General features: G+C 39.4%; 1 protein-coding gene across 9 annotated transcripts in view; it reads left to right on the top strand.

Moving 5' to 3' along the window:
• The window catches only part of LOC117293531 (LIM and calponin homology domains-containing protein 1-like), an 80,233-nt gene extending 67,343 nt beyond the window's left edge, over nucleotides 1–12,890 (top strand). For 4 of the 9 annotated variants that reach the window (XM_033775882.1, XM_033775886.1, XM_033775880.1 and 1 more), the window contains 7 exons: nucleotides 1,064–1,207; nucleotides 2,064–2,415; nucleotides 3,859–5,421; nucleotides 6,021–6,529; nucleotides 8,654–8,833; nucleotides 10,922–11,024; nucleotides 11,847–12,890. In XM_033775882.1, coding sequence (XP_033631773.1) covers nucleotides 1,064–1,207; nucleotides 2,064–2,415; nucleotides 3,859–5,421; nucleotides 6,021–6,529; nucleotides 8,654–8,833; nucleotides 10,922–11,024; nucleotides 11,847–11,869 — 2,874 coding nt within the window. In that variant the 3' untranslated portion in view covers nucleotides 11,870–12,890. Of the gene's footprint in view, nucleotides 1–1,063; nucleotides 1,208–2,063; nucleotides 2,416–3,858; nucleotides 5,422–6,020; nucleotides 6,530–7,957; nucleotides 8,032–8,653; nucleotides 8,834–10,921; nucleotides 11,025–11,846 lie in introns of all 9 variants that reach the window. The other 5 variants (XM_033775887.1, XM_033775888.1, XM_033775881.1 and 2 more) reach the window with 5 other exon arrangements.
• Nucleotides 12,891–13,049: the final 159 nt, after the last annotated feature.

Raw genomic sequence — 13,049 nt, 5'->3', positions numbered from 1 at the left:
TAACAGTCAACTCATTGTTGAGCCTGTAACTAACTAACTAACAGTCAACTCATTGTGTTGCCGTAACTAACTCATCTAACCATTCTCGAGCTGTATTTTTGCTCGTCAGAATTGATTCCACTTTAAAAGTATCAACAAAACTTAGTATAATAACTTTTCTGATTCAAATCAATTATTAATTTCATAGAAATTGAGGATTCAGTTTATTTCAACTTTAAAATAGAAGAGACTGATCGTTTGAATTTTCTTCAACAAATAATTGATTTTCATGTTGAAAAATTTGAAAAATTATTCTGGATCTGTAACTGTTTGTTATAACCTCAAAGCTCAGTTGATCAGTATGAAGCATTTTAAGCATTCTGTTAACTTTTTGGGGTTGATTTTGTCTGTACTAATTTTGTGTGTGTGCATTTATCAACTAGCTTTGATATCATGTGTATTGGCTCGTAGAATTTATATTCCTTTTTGTATGATGTGCTTGAGCGCATTTAGCACGCTCTATTACGTAATTCCGACTGTAATATAAGTGACCCATTACGCTCTAGCTCAGTCATGGTCACAGAAATAAATAAATTTAGTTTTTCATTCGTTTGCTGTGCTTTCATTTGTTCTGAATCCAGACGTCAATTTCACAATGATGGTCCTAACTTAGGAATATTTAAGAATTACTGAAAACTTAAGGTTAGTCCTAACTTAGGACAAGTAACTTGTCCATCTCGAGATAAGACTACTAGTCTTAACTCTTTATGAAATCCACCCCTCATGTAGAAAAAGAATTGGACAAAATTTTCTAGATGAAGCATGGGAGAAGAAAAATAAACTTCCTTGTGCTTGGGGAAACAAGATCTTTGCAATGTAAAGTCTATCACATTTATTTTGGTGTCACCAATGTGTGTTAGCACTGTACATCAGTACTCTACCAAGCTCTTTGTATACACATCGTTGTATGTAGGTAAAACCCAAATTAGTATTCTTTATCCCTGATGAAAGATTCCTTCTAGTAAAGTCTTATCATCTTGTCTTGTTTCTCCTTATACATCTTATCTTCTCTTGTCTCCTCCAGGGTTATGGAGCTATTTTGAGCGATGGAGAGATGTTCTCTTCAGAAGAGGATGAGAGACCGGAGACGGACATGAATAGGATGCAGAGAGCAGATGAGGAGGCTGCACCCAGACATAGACACAATGAAGAGGACCCAAAAACTAAGGTTAAAAGAAATAGAAAATAAAAACAATTTCTTAGGTTTTCGAAAAAACTGAGTGTAACTTTGTACAGAAATGGTCAGTATGGAATTGTCTAAATCCAAGCAAGGAAATCTTTTTTTCCAAAATTGTTTCAATTCCTTCAGAGTGTAATGTTTATGTGTAATAATTTTTAATAATTTGAGTCGATGCTTGCTTTTGATTATTATTATATATTTCTGTTAATGAAACCAAGGATGCCTTATAATTGGGATGCCCTACTCGCGTTCTGGGTTCTTTTATGCAATAGACAGATCCATTAAGCTCCGCTCCATTGAGTATTGACCAATCACAATGCAACGAAGGTCCGACAAATAAGGTCTGACATGCGTGCGCGTATGCTTGGCGCGCGCGGCAGATTGTGCAGAAAGGCATTGGAGATGCTCACGTGTTCTTGCTCACACGTGCGTTGTGGGCGGAGCCTAATGGATCGGTCGTTACCGGTCCTAGTACACAGGACTTAGGGCCTGTCCCATCCAAAGGACAAAGTAATTGCGGTAAAGTGTCTTACTTTAGGGACACGAGTACCTCGACCCCACTCGAATCCACACTCAGAAACACCAGAGCTGGAATTCAGTGCTCTAACTCCTCAGCCACGACACGCCCTGCCTTGCCTTACTGGAATTTCGCCCCCAAAAAATGGTGATCAGCCTGACGTTTCAACCCAAGCAGAGTCCTTCTTTCTTTTTAGCCCTCGAGAAAGGCTATGCTAGGGTCAAAACGTTGCATTTATACCATCAGTTCTTTTGGTTGGTAAGTTGTTTGCAACAGCTTATTCTCTTTTCTCACTCAAATTTTAACGATTTGTTGAATTCACTGTAGGGTTCTATGGAAGAGGATCTTATCACCCCTCAGTCAAAGCTAACAGAGGAAGCACCCATCAGCTTCAAGCGTTTCAGCCAAGAGGAGAGTGCCCCTCCCCAATCCCAAGGTCCCCGCCCCTTCCAGCATCACACCTCAGTCGACAGTAGCAAACCTCCAACGTTTCACCCCATCAAGTTCTCGGCCCCCAAGCCGTTCTCAAACCGACTGGGTCCTGAGCCGTTTCGACCTGCTTCCTTCAAGCCGGTGGCCATGAGAGAGAAAGGTGTCAAACAAGACATGATGCAACGACGGTCGGATTTCTTCAGTAAGGCCCCGGACCCTGACCAATTACCTCTGTTTGGTTACTCAGGTAGTACACAGGGAGCTAGTCTATGCCTGTTGGTGTGTCTTGATTCAGTCCGATGTAATCAACATTGCATGCTTCATTAGATTGGATGATCAGATTATGCAGATTTGAAATTAGCAATGGAAAGTCTGTTTTAATTTTCAAAAAGAAATTTAATTGTTTTAAAAGTCCTTTCTGAAGAGACTCTGTAATTAATATGTCTTAAATGTGTCTCAAACAATGTTCTTACTTTGCATGTTGAGAGAGCTAAGTTTTTATGGTAATTGATGAGGTTTGATCTTGCGCCGTCCAAATTATACTATCAAAATGATGACACTGTATTGAAAACCACCATCCTATTCTGATTATCTACAATACTAATACAATAATATTCATCATCTCACACCACTTATGCATGAACTAGGTTCTAACTACCCTAACTGTGTAGCTAAACAAAGGTAATTTATCTTTTAAAGATTAAAAAGCTTTGTAGTTTTAAAGGCACTGGACACGTCTGGTAATTGTCAAAGACCAATATTCTCACTTCTTAACATGATGCATAAAAAAAACAAATCTGTGAAAATTGGTCATCAAAGTTGCAAGAGAATAATGAAGAAAAAACACCCTTGTTGCATTACTGTGTGTTCTTTCAGATGCATCATAAAGGGCTACAGCTGAAGTCTTTTATTATTTGGGTGAGAAAATACCTCTTTTCTCAAAAACTATGTTACTTCAGAAAGAGCCGTTTCTCACAATGTTTTATATTTTCAACAGCTCTCTGTTGCTTGTTACCGAGTAAATTTTTATGCAAACAATTATTTTGAGTAATTACCAATAGTGTTCAGTGTCATTAAAAGCATTTACACAACTTTTAAATTTTTAACACATTAAGCTTGGTTCATACTACATTTGAATGCTTAAGTAAAGCAAGTTAAGTGCCACAACTCTGTATTTGTAATGAATTTTTTTCCCTCGCAAATCGGCGACATGAAATTTACCTTGCATTTGGAGAAAGTATGAACTTGGGTTTATTCCTAATAAAAAAAAAATTGAGACCCTTTGACCACAATGATAACGTAAGCTGAAACAGCACCTTCACTGAGTTTGAAGGAAGGCTTCTTGGTGCTCTAGACACCTCTGCTTTCCACTGTATGACCATCATCGTGATAGCATTGGAAAGAGATCAGCTGAAATTATCAAGGCAAATTTAACATCAATGAAATTATCAAATAGATTTCTTACTGAGACATTTGCAGAACTTGAAAAGACAGATTTCTGTGTTTAAAGTGAAGTAGAGGTATAACATCTGTAATTATTGTTTTAATTATTACTTTAAATTTCCGGAATTTGGAAAGACAGAATTTTGTGTTTAATTGAAGTAAAGCTAAACATACTAATTATTATTAAATGTTATTACTTTCTATAGTTTTAAATGTTATCGTAATTTTTTTTTGTGGCTTGTTTCAGATGATGAGAAAGACCAGAATGATCGAAGCGGACAGTCAAGTCCAATTACTGCTCTGAGTGCCTCGTCTGAAGAGACTGTTCCACCCCCAATAAGCCAAGAAGCAGAAGAGTCTTCAGAGATACCGAGACATGAAGCCAAACAGCCAGCATCTCTATCATCTCGGAAGGCATTCAACGTGGAGGAGGAGAAGAAGAGATTGGAGCGATGGCATGCTGAGCAGGATCGGATACGTCAGGAGCAGTACGAGCAAGAGCAGAGGAGACTCAAAGAGCAGCAGGAAAAAGATCTGGAGAGGGCAGAAGCGGAAGAGCGTAAGAAGAAGATGGAGGAACACCAGCGTCTCCTGGTTCCACCCCCAATAAGCCAAGAAGCAGAAGAGTCTTCAGAGATACCGAGACATGAAGCCAAACAGCCAGCATCTCTATCATCTCGGAAGGCATTCAACGTGGAGGAGGAGAAGAAGAGATTGGAGCGATGGCATGCTGAGCAGGATCGGATACGTCAGGAGCAGTACGAGCAAGAGCAGAGGAGACTCAAAGAGCAGCAGGAAAAAGATCTGGAGAGGGCAGAAGCGGAAGAGCGTAAGAAGAAGATGGAGGAACACCAGCGTCTCCTGGAGAAGCAAAGGCTTCTTCAAGAACAGGCTGCTGAAGAGAGGAAACGGTTGGAGGAGGAGAGGAAAGAGAGGACAAAGAAGGAGCAGGAGTTTCTGGAGCGGGCTAGACTAGAGCGGGAAGAGGCAGAAAGGGAGCGGTTAGACGACGAGGAGGAACAACGCAAGATGGCTGCTGAAAGGATGAAGAGAGAAGAAGAGAGGAGGATGAAAGAGCAAGAGGACAAGAGGAGACTGGAAAAGGAGAAAAGAGCTGAGGAGGAAGAACAGCGACGACTAGAGAAAGAAGAGTGGCAGCAGCGGGAGATTGAGCGACAGGACCAAGAAGCAGAAGCTAGGAGGCTGGAGATCAACAGACTACAGGAGAAGGAGAAGGCTGAGAGGCTGAGACGAAAACAGGAAGAAGAAGCAAGGTTGGCAAGGGAGCACGAGCAGAAGGAAACCGAAAGGTTTGCTCGATTGCGAGACGAAGAGATTGAACGCATTCGTAAAGAGGAGAGAGAGCGACTTCGCCAAGAGTGGGAGGAACTTCAGCGAGAGAAGGCGAAACAAGACGAGAGGGAGCGCCTCGAGCTGGAGAGGCTCGATGAACTCAGAGCGGAGCAAGAAAGGCTGCGACAGGAGCGCATCTTGATGGAGGAGCAGCAAGAGAGAGAAAGACGCCAACTACAGAAAGAGAAGGAGCGCCTGATGACACAGTCAGCAGCTTTCAAGCAGCCTAAGGAAAGCACAAAGCCAATGTCCGAAGAGATACCCTACAACAAACCAGAGATGGAGTCACAGGTCCTAGAAAAAGAGAACAAGTTGCAGGATTATGACAACTCAGTGGTGGAGAAAGAGATTATTGTCAGTCAGGAGAACAAAGATGTGTTCAGTGCCCCTCCTCCAAAGAACGCACCAGCGGAGAGCTTCCAAGTACCTGGACAAGCCTATCTGTCGCAATACAAAGGTAAGACTGGTAGAAAATTGCACCTAAAAAGCAGCACCTAAAAATACTGGTTGCTATTGGTCTAAAAAAACAAATAAAACTTAAAAAGTTAAGGTTTGATCAAATATGTTGAACAAATAAATTGTAACTACACTTCTAATAAACTTGAAAATTCTTTTTACCAGAAGCATGTATGTGTTTGGAGGCGTCTTAAAACTTAGTTGTATTATTTAAACTTTGTTCGAAATAAAATGACTGATTGATATCATTAAGTAACAGGGCTGCATATAATCACAAAAATAAAAGGACCTTGAGCTTTCTTTGAGCTATGAATCAAGTATGAGAGTCTTGTAAAGTACTGTGGAAAAAAATGAGCAGCCTGAGTAACATGATTAAAGATAAATGTGAAAAGAAGGCAGCTTACCCATTGAATGTGTGACTGTTATAATAATAATTATAACGTCTTATATAGCGCACGTATCTACCAACAAGGTACTCAAGGCGCTGAGTATATACAAACTTTTGATAGGTTATTGCAGTGATGAATTCTGAGACCCAATTATTAGGATAATGATAATTGATTGTACTTCACTGTGACACTGTTTACTGTTATTTAAAAGATGGCAAGATGGGATCCCAACACTGGCTTGTCGAAGAAGCCGAGAGACGTCGCTTAGCGGAGAAGAATGGAACAATGCGCCTTGAAGAGCCGGTGGAATCCCACACTGGCCCAATTCAAAGGAAGGACCTAGACTTGGAACCCGTCCTTGAGAAAAAGAGCCATGCCCCAGACCATGTAGCACCCATACGCCGCTCGGACAAACCTGCCATGATCCAAGAACCAGCGAAACCTCCCAGTCGGGAGCAGCCAAAACCCCAATCCAGGAAGGAGACCACAAATCAGGGTTTCCGAGAGGTGGCCGTCGATGTCCCGCCAAATTTCCAAGGTGTCCAGCGAAGGCTGAGGGCGCCGGAGGTGGAAGCAGAGCGCAAGAAGAAGACCCAGAATCGCCGATCAATGCCAGATATGGGAAACCGAGTTCCAGACGTGGTCAGGAGTGAATCACACACGCCGCCACCAGTGCCCTCGGATCGGAATAGCGATCGCATGCCAGACAATTTCTTGCAAGTAAGTTTTTGAGACGATTCCTTAGTTGGTTGGCTTAATGATTGGGTTATTCACAATAAGAAAGCGTTTCGATAAAATACAATCCAAGCGAAAAACTACAAATAATTTGTCGATATTGTCTTTAGCTTTGACTTAAAGACACTAAAAAGATAACAATTTTTGACTCAAGAAAGTGTTTTGTTCTTACTTTTAGTTTGCTTCCAAAGCTGTGGAACTAAAAAATTGTTTTGAGATATTATATGCATAGAAGTCCTCAGTGGGGATGTTGGGAGGCGGGAATGGTAAACCCTAAACACTCTTAAAAATAATAATTTCAATAATAACTTACTTAGTTAGATGTACATGTACAACTACTTTTGCTAGTATAAAGCATTACAAGAGACATCTACTTTAAAGCCATTGTACACTTCCGGTACAGTAACAAAAAAAAGTTCACAGATTTACAAATAACTTACAGGGTTTACAGAAGGTAATGGTGAAAGACTTCTCTTGAAATATTGTTCCATGAAATGCTTTACTTTTTGAGAAAACATTAAAACAATATCAATTCTCGATAGCGAGAATTACGGATTTATTTGAAACACATGTCATGACACGACGAAACATGCAGAAACAAGAGTGGGTTTTCCCGTTATTTTCTCCGACTCCGATGACCGATTGAGCCTAAATTTTCACAGGTTTGTTATTTTATATATAAGTTGTGATACACGAAGTGTGGGACTTGGACAATACTGTTTACCGAAAGTGTATAATGGCTTTAAGTATTATGATTCATGGAAAATATATCAGTTTTTATCCTCCAAAATTTGAACCGGAAAAGTGTCTCAGATATTGTATGTTAGTTTCGGATTGCTCATCCTGTGTTGACAGAGTCACTCAAGATTAGTCGGGGATACATGTATCTAAAAAACATGAGCTTTTGAAATTGTCACATGTAAATGTATAGACGATGTGACCTGTGACATCACATGTTTACAAAAGAGCCACCAAGCCTAGACTTCCTGCAGGCAGGATTTGTACACAGCCTAATGGAAGAAATCATAAAATCTTATATTTTATGGAGATTGCACTGTCTAATTCTTATCAACTTTTGATATGATGAAAGGGGGCACATCCCAAAAATTGTCCAGCTTTTACTTTCAAAATTCTTTGATTTGTGTGGAAATTATGACACAAAATGTCAACTTTCCCATAGGACCAGTGTAGTATTTTACCTGCCAGAATAGTGGAAGAATGCACACGGTCACACTTATTGTCAACAAAGTTCCCATGGTCTATACCTTCCCTTAAAGTCCCAATTTTTTGACCTAAAACACAGTTGAACTACAAACTTAAAGTCCCAGTTGTTTGACCTATAGCACTGTTGACCTACAACCTTAAAGTCTTACTTGTTTGACCTATAACACTGTTGACATACAAACTCAACAGACCTTGCTAAGTAGAGCAGCCCAGAAGCAGGCACAGGAGGACCAACCATCAGGTCATGAAGATGACCTAAGCAGGTACTCAGCGCATGAATAATTCAAGAGCCATTTGGTAGTTGCTGCTGAATAATTCAGGATCGATTGGATCCCGCTTTTGAGGGATGGTTTTTTTGACGGAGCCTATAATACGGGTTGTTGTTTAATTAACTTTTTCCTGTTTTGTTTTTTATTGCACCCTTCCTGTGTCCCTCCGAATCCCCCAAATTCCTTATCTTTTCCAATTTTGCTCTATTCATTGCTTTCTTTATCTTCACCAATTTCTTCTGCTTTCTAAAATCGTCTTTCCAATCTCGCTTCCTTCATGTATCTCTTTCTTTTGATCTTGACTCAAACCACTACCTGTCATTGCTTCCATCTAACCTGTCCCTACACTTTTGGACTATCCCCTCTCCCTGTTACCAACCCCTTCTCCCCTGTTACCAACCCCTTCTCCCCTGTTACTTACTACCTATCCCTTCCCTCCTGTTACCTATCTTTCCTGGTCTATTTCATCCTATCCCTTCCCTCCTGTTACCTATCTTTCCTGGTCTATTTCATCCAAACTTTCTCTCAATTTATCATCGCCACCTGATTCTTCACCCCCCAACCCTCTATAATTCTTACCCCTTCCCCTTTTTACCCCCACCCCTTCTACCCTCAGCAGCCTCAGCTTGGCCCCCCTGGTCGTAGCTCTGCCTTTCAGCAACCTAGCAAAAAGCCTGCACCCGGTCGTTCAGTCAGTGGCAAAGTCACATGCAGCAACTGTGCCAAAACCCTAGGGCGAGGGGCCGCCATGATTATTGAGTCGTTGGGCCTGCATTACCACATTGAGTGTTTCAGGGTGGGTACCAGTTATAAACTCTTTTTATCTAACCAGTGGGATAGAAAGCGTTGCCTAACAAACGTAGACGAAATAGTGATGAAGGAAGTTCCCTTAAAGAAAGATCTGTTTGTCTTGTGCAGAGAAACTGCACTGGTTGTTCACAAACCCCAAACAGTCTGATTCTCAAACTTATTTGTCGTAAAGCTGAAAGTGTCAATCTTTCCTAGAAATGTGATGATCCTATAGCTAAATTGTTGTACTTATTTTGCCACTCCGCTAGTTGCGTGTCTAGAACAAATTGTCCTTTCAACAGCTGACCAGATATGAACATAATGGCAACGTTTATAAACAACCAGAAATTTACTGATTGAAGTGAAAAAAATTCAAATAAACTCTTCCAAGATAAAAGTTGTCTATTGAACTTTGGAACAAAATGTCTGTTTTCATTAGCTGACCAGATGGGCATTTTTAAATCAACAAAATTATTATTTGATTCTTATTTACATTGTGTGGCCTGGAGAGACCTCTCAGTGAAACACTGTTTATCAGAGGTGCCCAAATTAATGAACAATCAGAAATTATCTGATAGAAGTATCCAGTGAAAACCCAATCAAAATAACTTTCCCAAGACAAAATGTTTTACAATGCCGGGACTTAAGTCGAAAATCCCAAAATGAAAGCACAGGATTCACCATAAGATGCATCGTTGATATCTTGAGATTCAAAAAGTACACAAGATGTGACTTGCTTCTTGTATCTGTGACCGCTCAAAGCAAACGACCATCTTTAAAAAATATTCCTGCTTGCATGTTGGCAAATAATCTTCTTGAATGGATTTAACTCCCTTGCTTAGCAGTGGGATTAATGCTTAGCTGTGTTTTTGGAAAACAATATTTGTTGGTGCTTTGGAGAGTGGTTGTGGAATGTTGGTGAGATTTTGTTGGTGTTAACATCATGACAGGAATAAAGAGACATGCTGGTGGTTGTTTGTGTATTTTTGAACATGATAAGGTTTTGGAGGGAAAGAAAAGATGGCATAAGCTGACTGTCTTTTTTGGCAACACAGCTCTGGGTTTTGCCAACCATTTGCTGACCAAATGATCCATATTAATTGTGTTACCAAAAACAAAAAATTAACACGTATTTTTCATATAAAAATGGTTTTATTAAGAACGGCAGATTTGGGGCAACCCAGTTACATATTTTTTAATAGCCGCTCATACAAATTGTGTGATTGTCAGTAATTTTGAACATTAATAATAGTTTGTTCTCGAACCAATCTTCCTGCGAACATGCAGAAATGCTGTCTCGGCAACCTCTAAGAAAAAAGTAAGAAAATGTAGAGGCAAGAGAAGTAGGCATTTTAAACCCTACACAGCAAGCCTTTATTTTGCCTTTACAAAAAGAATTACAAGCCAATGCAGAATGTTTCTTGAAAACTTGTCAGTTTGAAAAAAATCACCACTTTCAACCAGCCAATTTTTAACCTATGTTATACAACACAAAGTTAATATACGTTGTATTTACAATTAAAGTTAATATGTTCAAAGTCAGCCCTTTAAGATGAAATCCAAGTATGAAGTTCCATTTGGATTGAAGAAAAAAAGAAAAAGATTGTGCCTCTTTGGTTAACCAATTGAAAGAATGTTTTACCATTTGTACAGTACCACATATTTAATTGTACATGCCTGTTCCTAGTTTTTCCTGAGTTAGGTAAATTTTCCTAACATATATTAACAAAGGAAAGTTTTGAAGGTTATTTGTATCTAATAGACCTTATGCACATGACGTCATTTCAGTACGGCGCCCCCGCATTGAGGTCAAAAGGAGGTTGTTCATTGGCCAATCTATGTGCGTTTTGATTGTTTTGTCACCGTTTGACCTCAAAGATGGCGGCTGGATGACGTCAATGCATAAGGTCTATTGATTAAGATTTAATCATAATTTTGTGAGGAAATGCTTAACTTCATATTCTGCTAAGCAAAAGAAAAATTGCTTACTAAACTGACATGCTATTAAAGCCCCCGACAATATAAATTCCAATGTAGTGTTTTATATTGAAGTATTGTTAACTGAAGTCTCTTTGGCTGTCCTACACCATTATAGTGCTGTGTTTGCAACATACGTCTCGGAAACGGCAGCCAGGGAACAGATGTCCGAATACGAGCTTCCAAACTCCACTGCCAAAACTGCTACAGTAATGATGCGGGTAAGGTCTAACTCAAACTACCCTTTTCACTTAATTCAATGGTCAAAGAGCCTTCTACTTAATTGCACCTTTGTTATGGATCGACTTATCTGTTCATATTCACCTAGCTGCCTCTCTTCAGATTTTCCTGGGTCTTTCAAAGACTCATTTGTTTGAAGCTTTCTTTTCTAACAATTGCTTTTAGTATATTTTTTCATTGTTTTATATTGCGCATAGAGGCTCCTGCGTTATGAGCGGTGTGAATGTCTTATTAGAGAGGTTTCGCAAGCGTGCTGATACACAGATACGGATATGATAACCGTATCCATTCACGTCAGCAGCTTGTTGGACTTTGTTTTCGCAAACTATAGGTATGTTTCACTTGAGTGCGCTCGCATTTATCATGAGTGTTTTTCTGACAAACATGACCCGCAGAGACCCCGTGTTTTATACACTGCATTTTGTCATCGTTTTGCTTGCAAATGATTAACAATTTTCTGTCTATATCAAGCACGATACAAGTGAAAGCATTTCCGTGGGAAATGTTTTTGATCTGGGATAAAAAGACGGCTAAAAGACTGCAAAACAGTATCCGTTTTTCTACAACGTGTATGAGCTCACGTATCCGTTGCTAATGTGTATGCAAAACACGATGGTCGCGGATACGGGTCACGTGAACACACAAAGTGTTGACGTATCGGTATTTGGTTGTGTATCCGTACACTTGCGAAACCTCTCTATTAAACCGGCAAACTGTCTTAAATGTTTTCTTATCACTGCTTTTTGGATTATTTTCCTCTTCAATCAACACATTATTGTATTTTATACTTTCATTTTATGCAGGATTCGAATTCACCGAAGTCTGACGAGATGTTCATTTGACCAAAGCACATCAAGAATTGTTTTCACCGGTGTTATATTTTAACCATCCAAATGGTTGAAAAGCGATTTGTTGATGACATGTTAATCTTGGCTATAGTATTGTAGCTCTACACTTCCAATCACCACTCTCTGCTTGCAGAGCTAGTGGCGAACTGCTACACAAGTTTTGTAAGTGTAGTATCCATAGGCTAAGCGAGGGGCAGAAGACAAATTCCTGACTATTATTTTACGCTTCTGCTTGTTATTTAATCTTTTTTTTGTGCTGCTTATCAGTTATGTACCAACTTGGGGCTTTTGTGTTGAGCTACTTTTCCCCATTTTTGTTTTGGTACTCAAGGATAAATTTACACCAAAAAATGTGTAATTTCGTGCGAGGAAGTGCTTTTTTGTTGGTGTTTGTCAAAATTATTTACTTTTCCCTTTTTTAGCAGAAAATATTTTTATTAAAACAACCTAATCTTGTATCATTCAAATATTAACAGTTTTCCACTTGCATTTTCCATAATTTACCTCACTGTCATTTTTTAGGAAAAAGGAATATTTGGAGGTCACATTATATTGTTGTCAACCCACAGCATTATTTAAAAAACATCGATACCACAACAGGGAATTTAATGGTCTTTTCCATTCGTGTACTCGTGAATAACTTTCTAGTCAAGTTGTGTTGATTAAACTGCTACCCTTTTAAATTTGTTGATATAAAAAGTAAATTTGCATAAAAATGAGGCTTAGAAATGTATCTATAATGCTGTTTGTTTTGTAGTCATGTAAGGTTTTTTCGTTGTGGTTTAGGACTTAAAAGTGTGATGTACAAAATGTACTCAGGTGGTAGCGGGAATCTGGGGGGAAAAACTCAGTTTTGAAATGTGTATTGAAATGTTGTGTACAAAATTTAAATTTGCTTTCATAAAGTGAGTGTGTTCATTGCAGACCTGTATGCTTTGTTTTTGAAAGGGCAAGGGCACCAAGGCATATTCTCCTTGGTAAAGGGAAATTGTTAATTTCTACTGGAGCATTTCAAAGGCACAAAGGCAATGAACAGGGGGGGGGGGGGGCATGGAGGCAATCGCCTTTGTTGCCTCCATGAAGTACCAGGCCTGTCATTGAACTTTGAAGGTAAACAGAAAAATTCCAAGAAGACTAAACAAATAATATCCTCAAAAC

Source organism: Asterias rubens, chromosome 8 (genome assembly GCF_902459465.1).
Source record: "Asterias rubens chromosome 8, eAstRub1.3, whole genome shotgun sequence".
Classification (NCBI taxonomy): Eukaryota; Metazoa; Echinodermata; class Asteroidea; order Forcipulatida; family Asteriidae; genus Asterias; species Asterias rubens.
The sequence above is the reverse complement of the archived record's forward strand: the minus strand, read 5'-3'. Positions and strand labels throughout refer to the sequence as shown.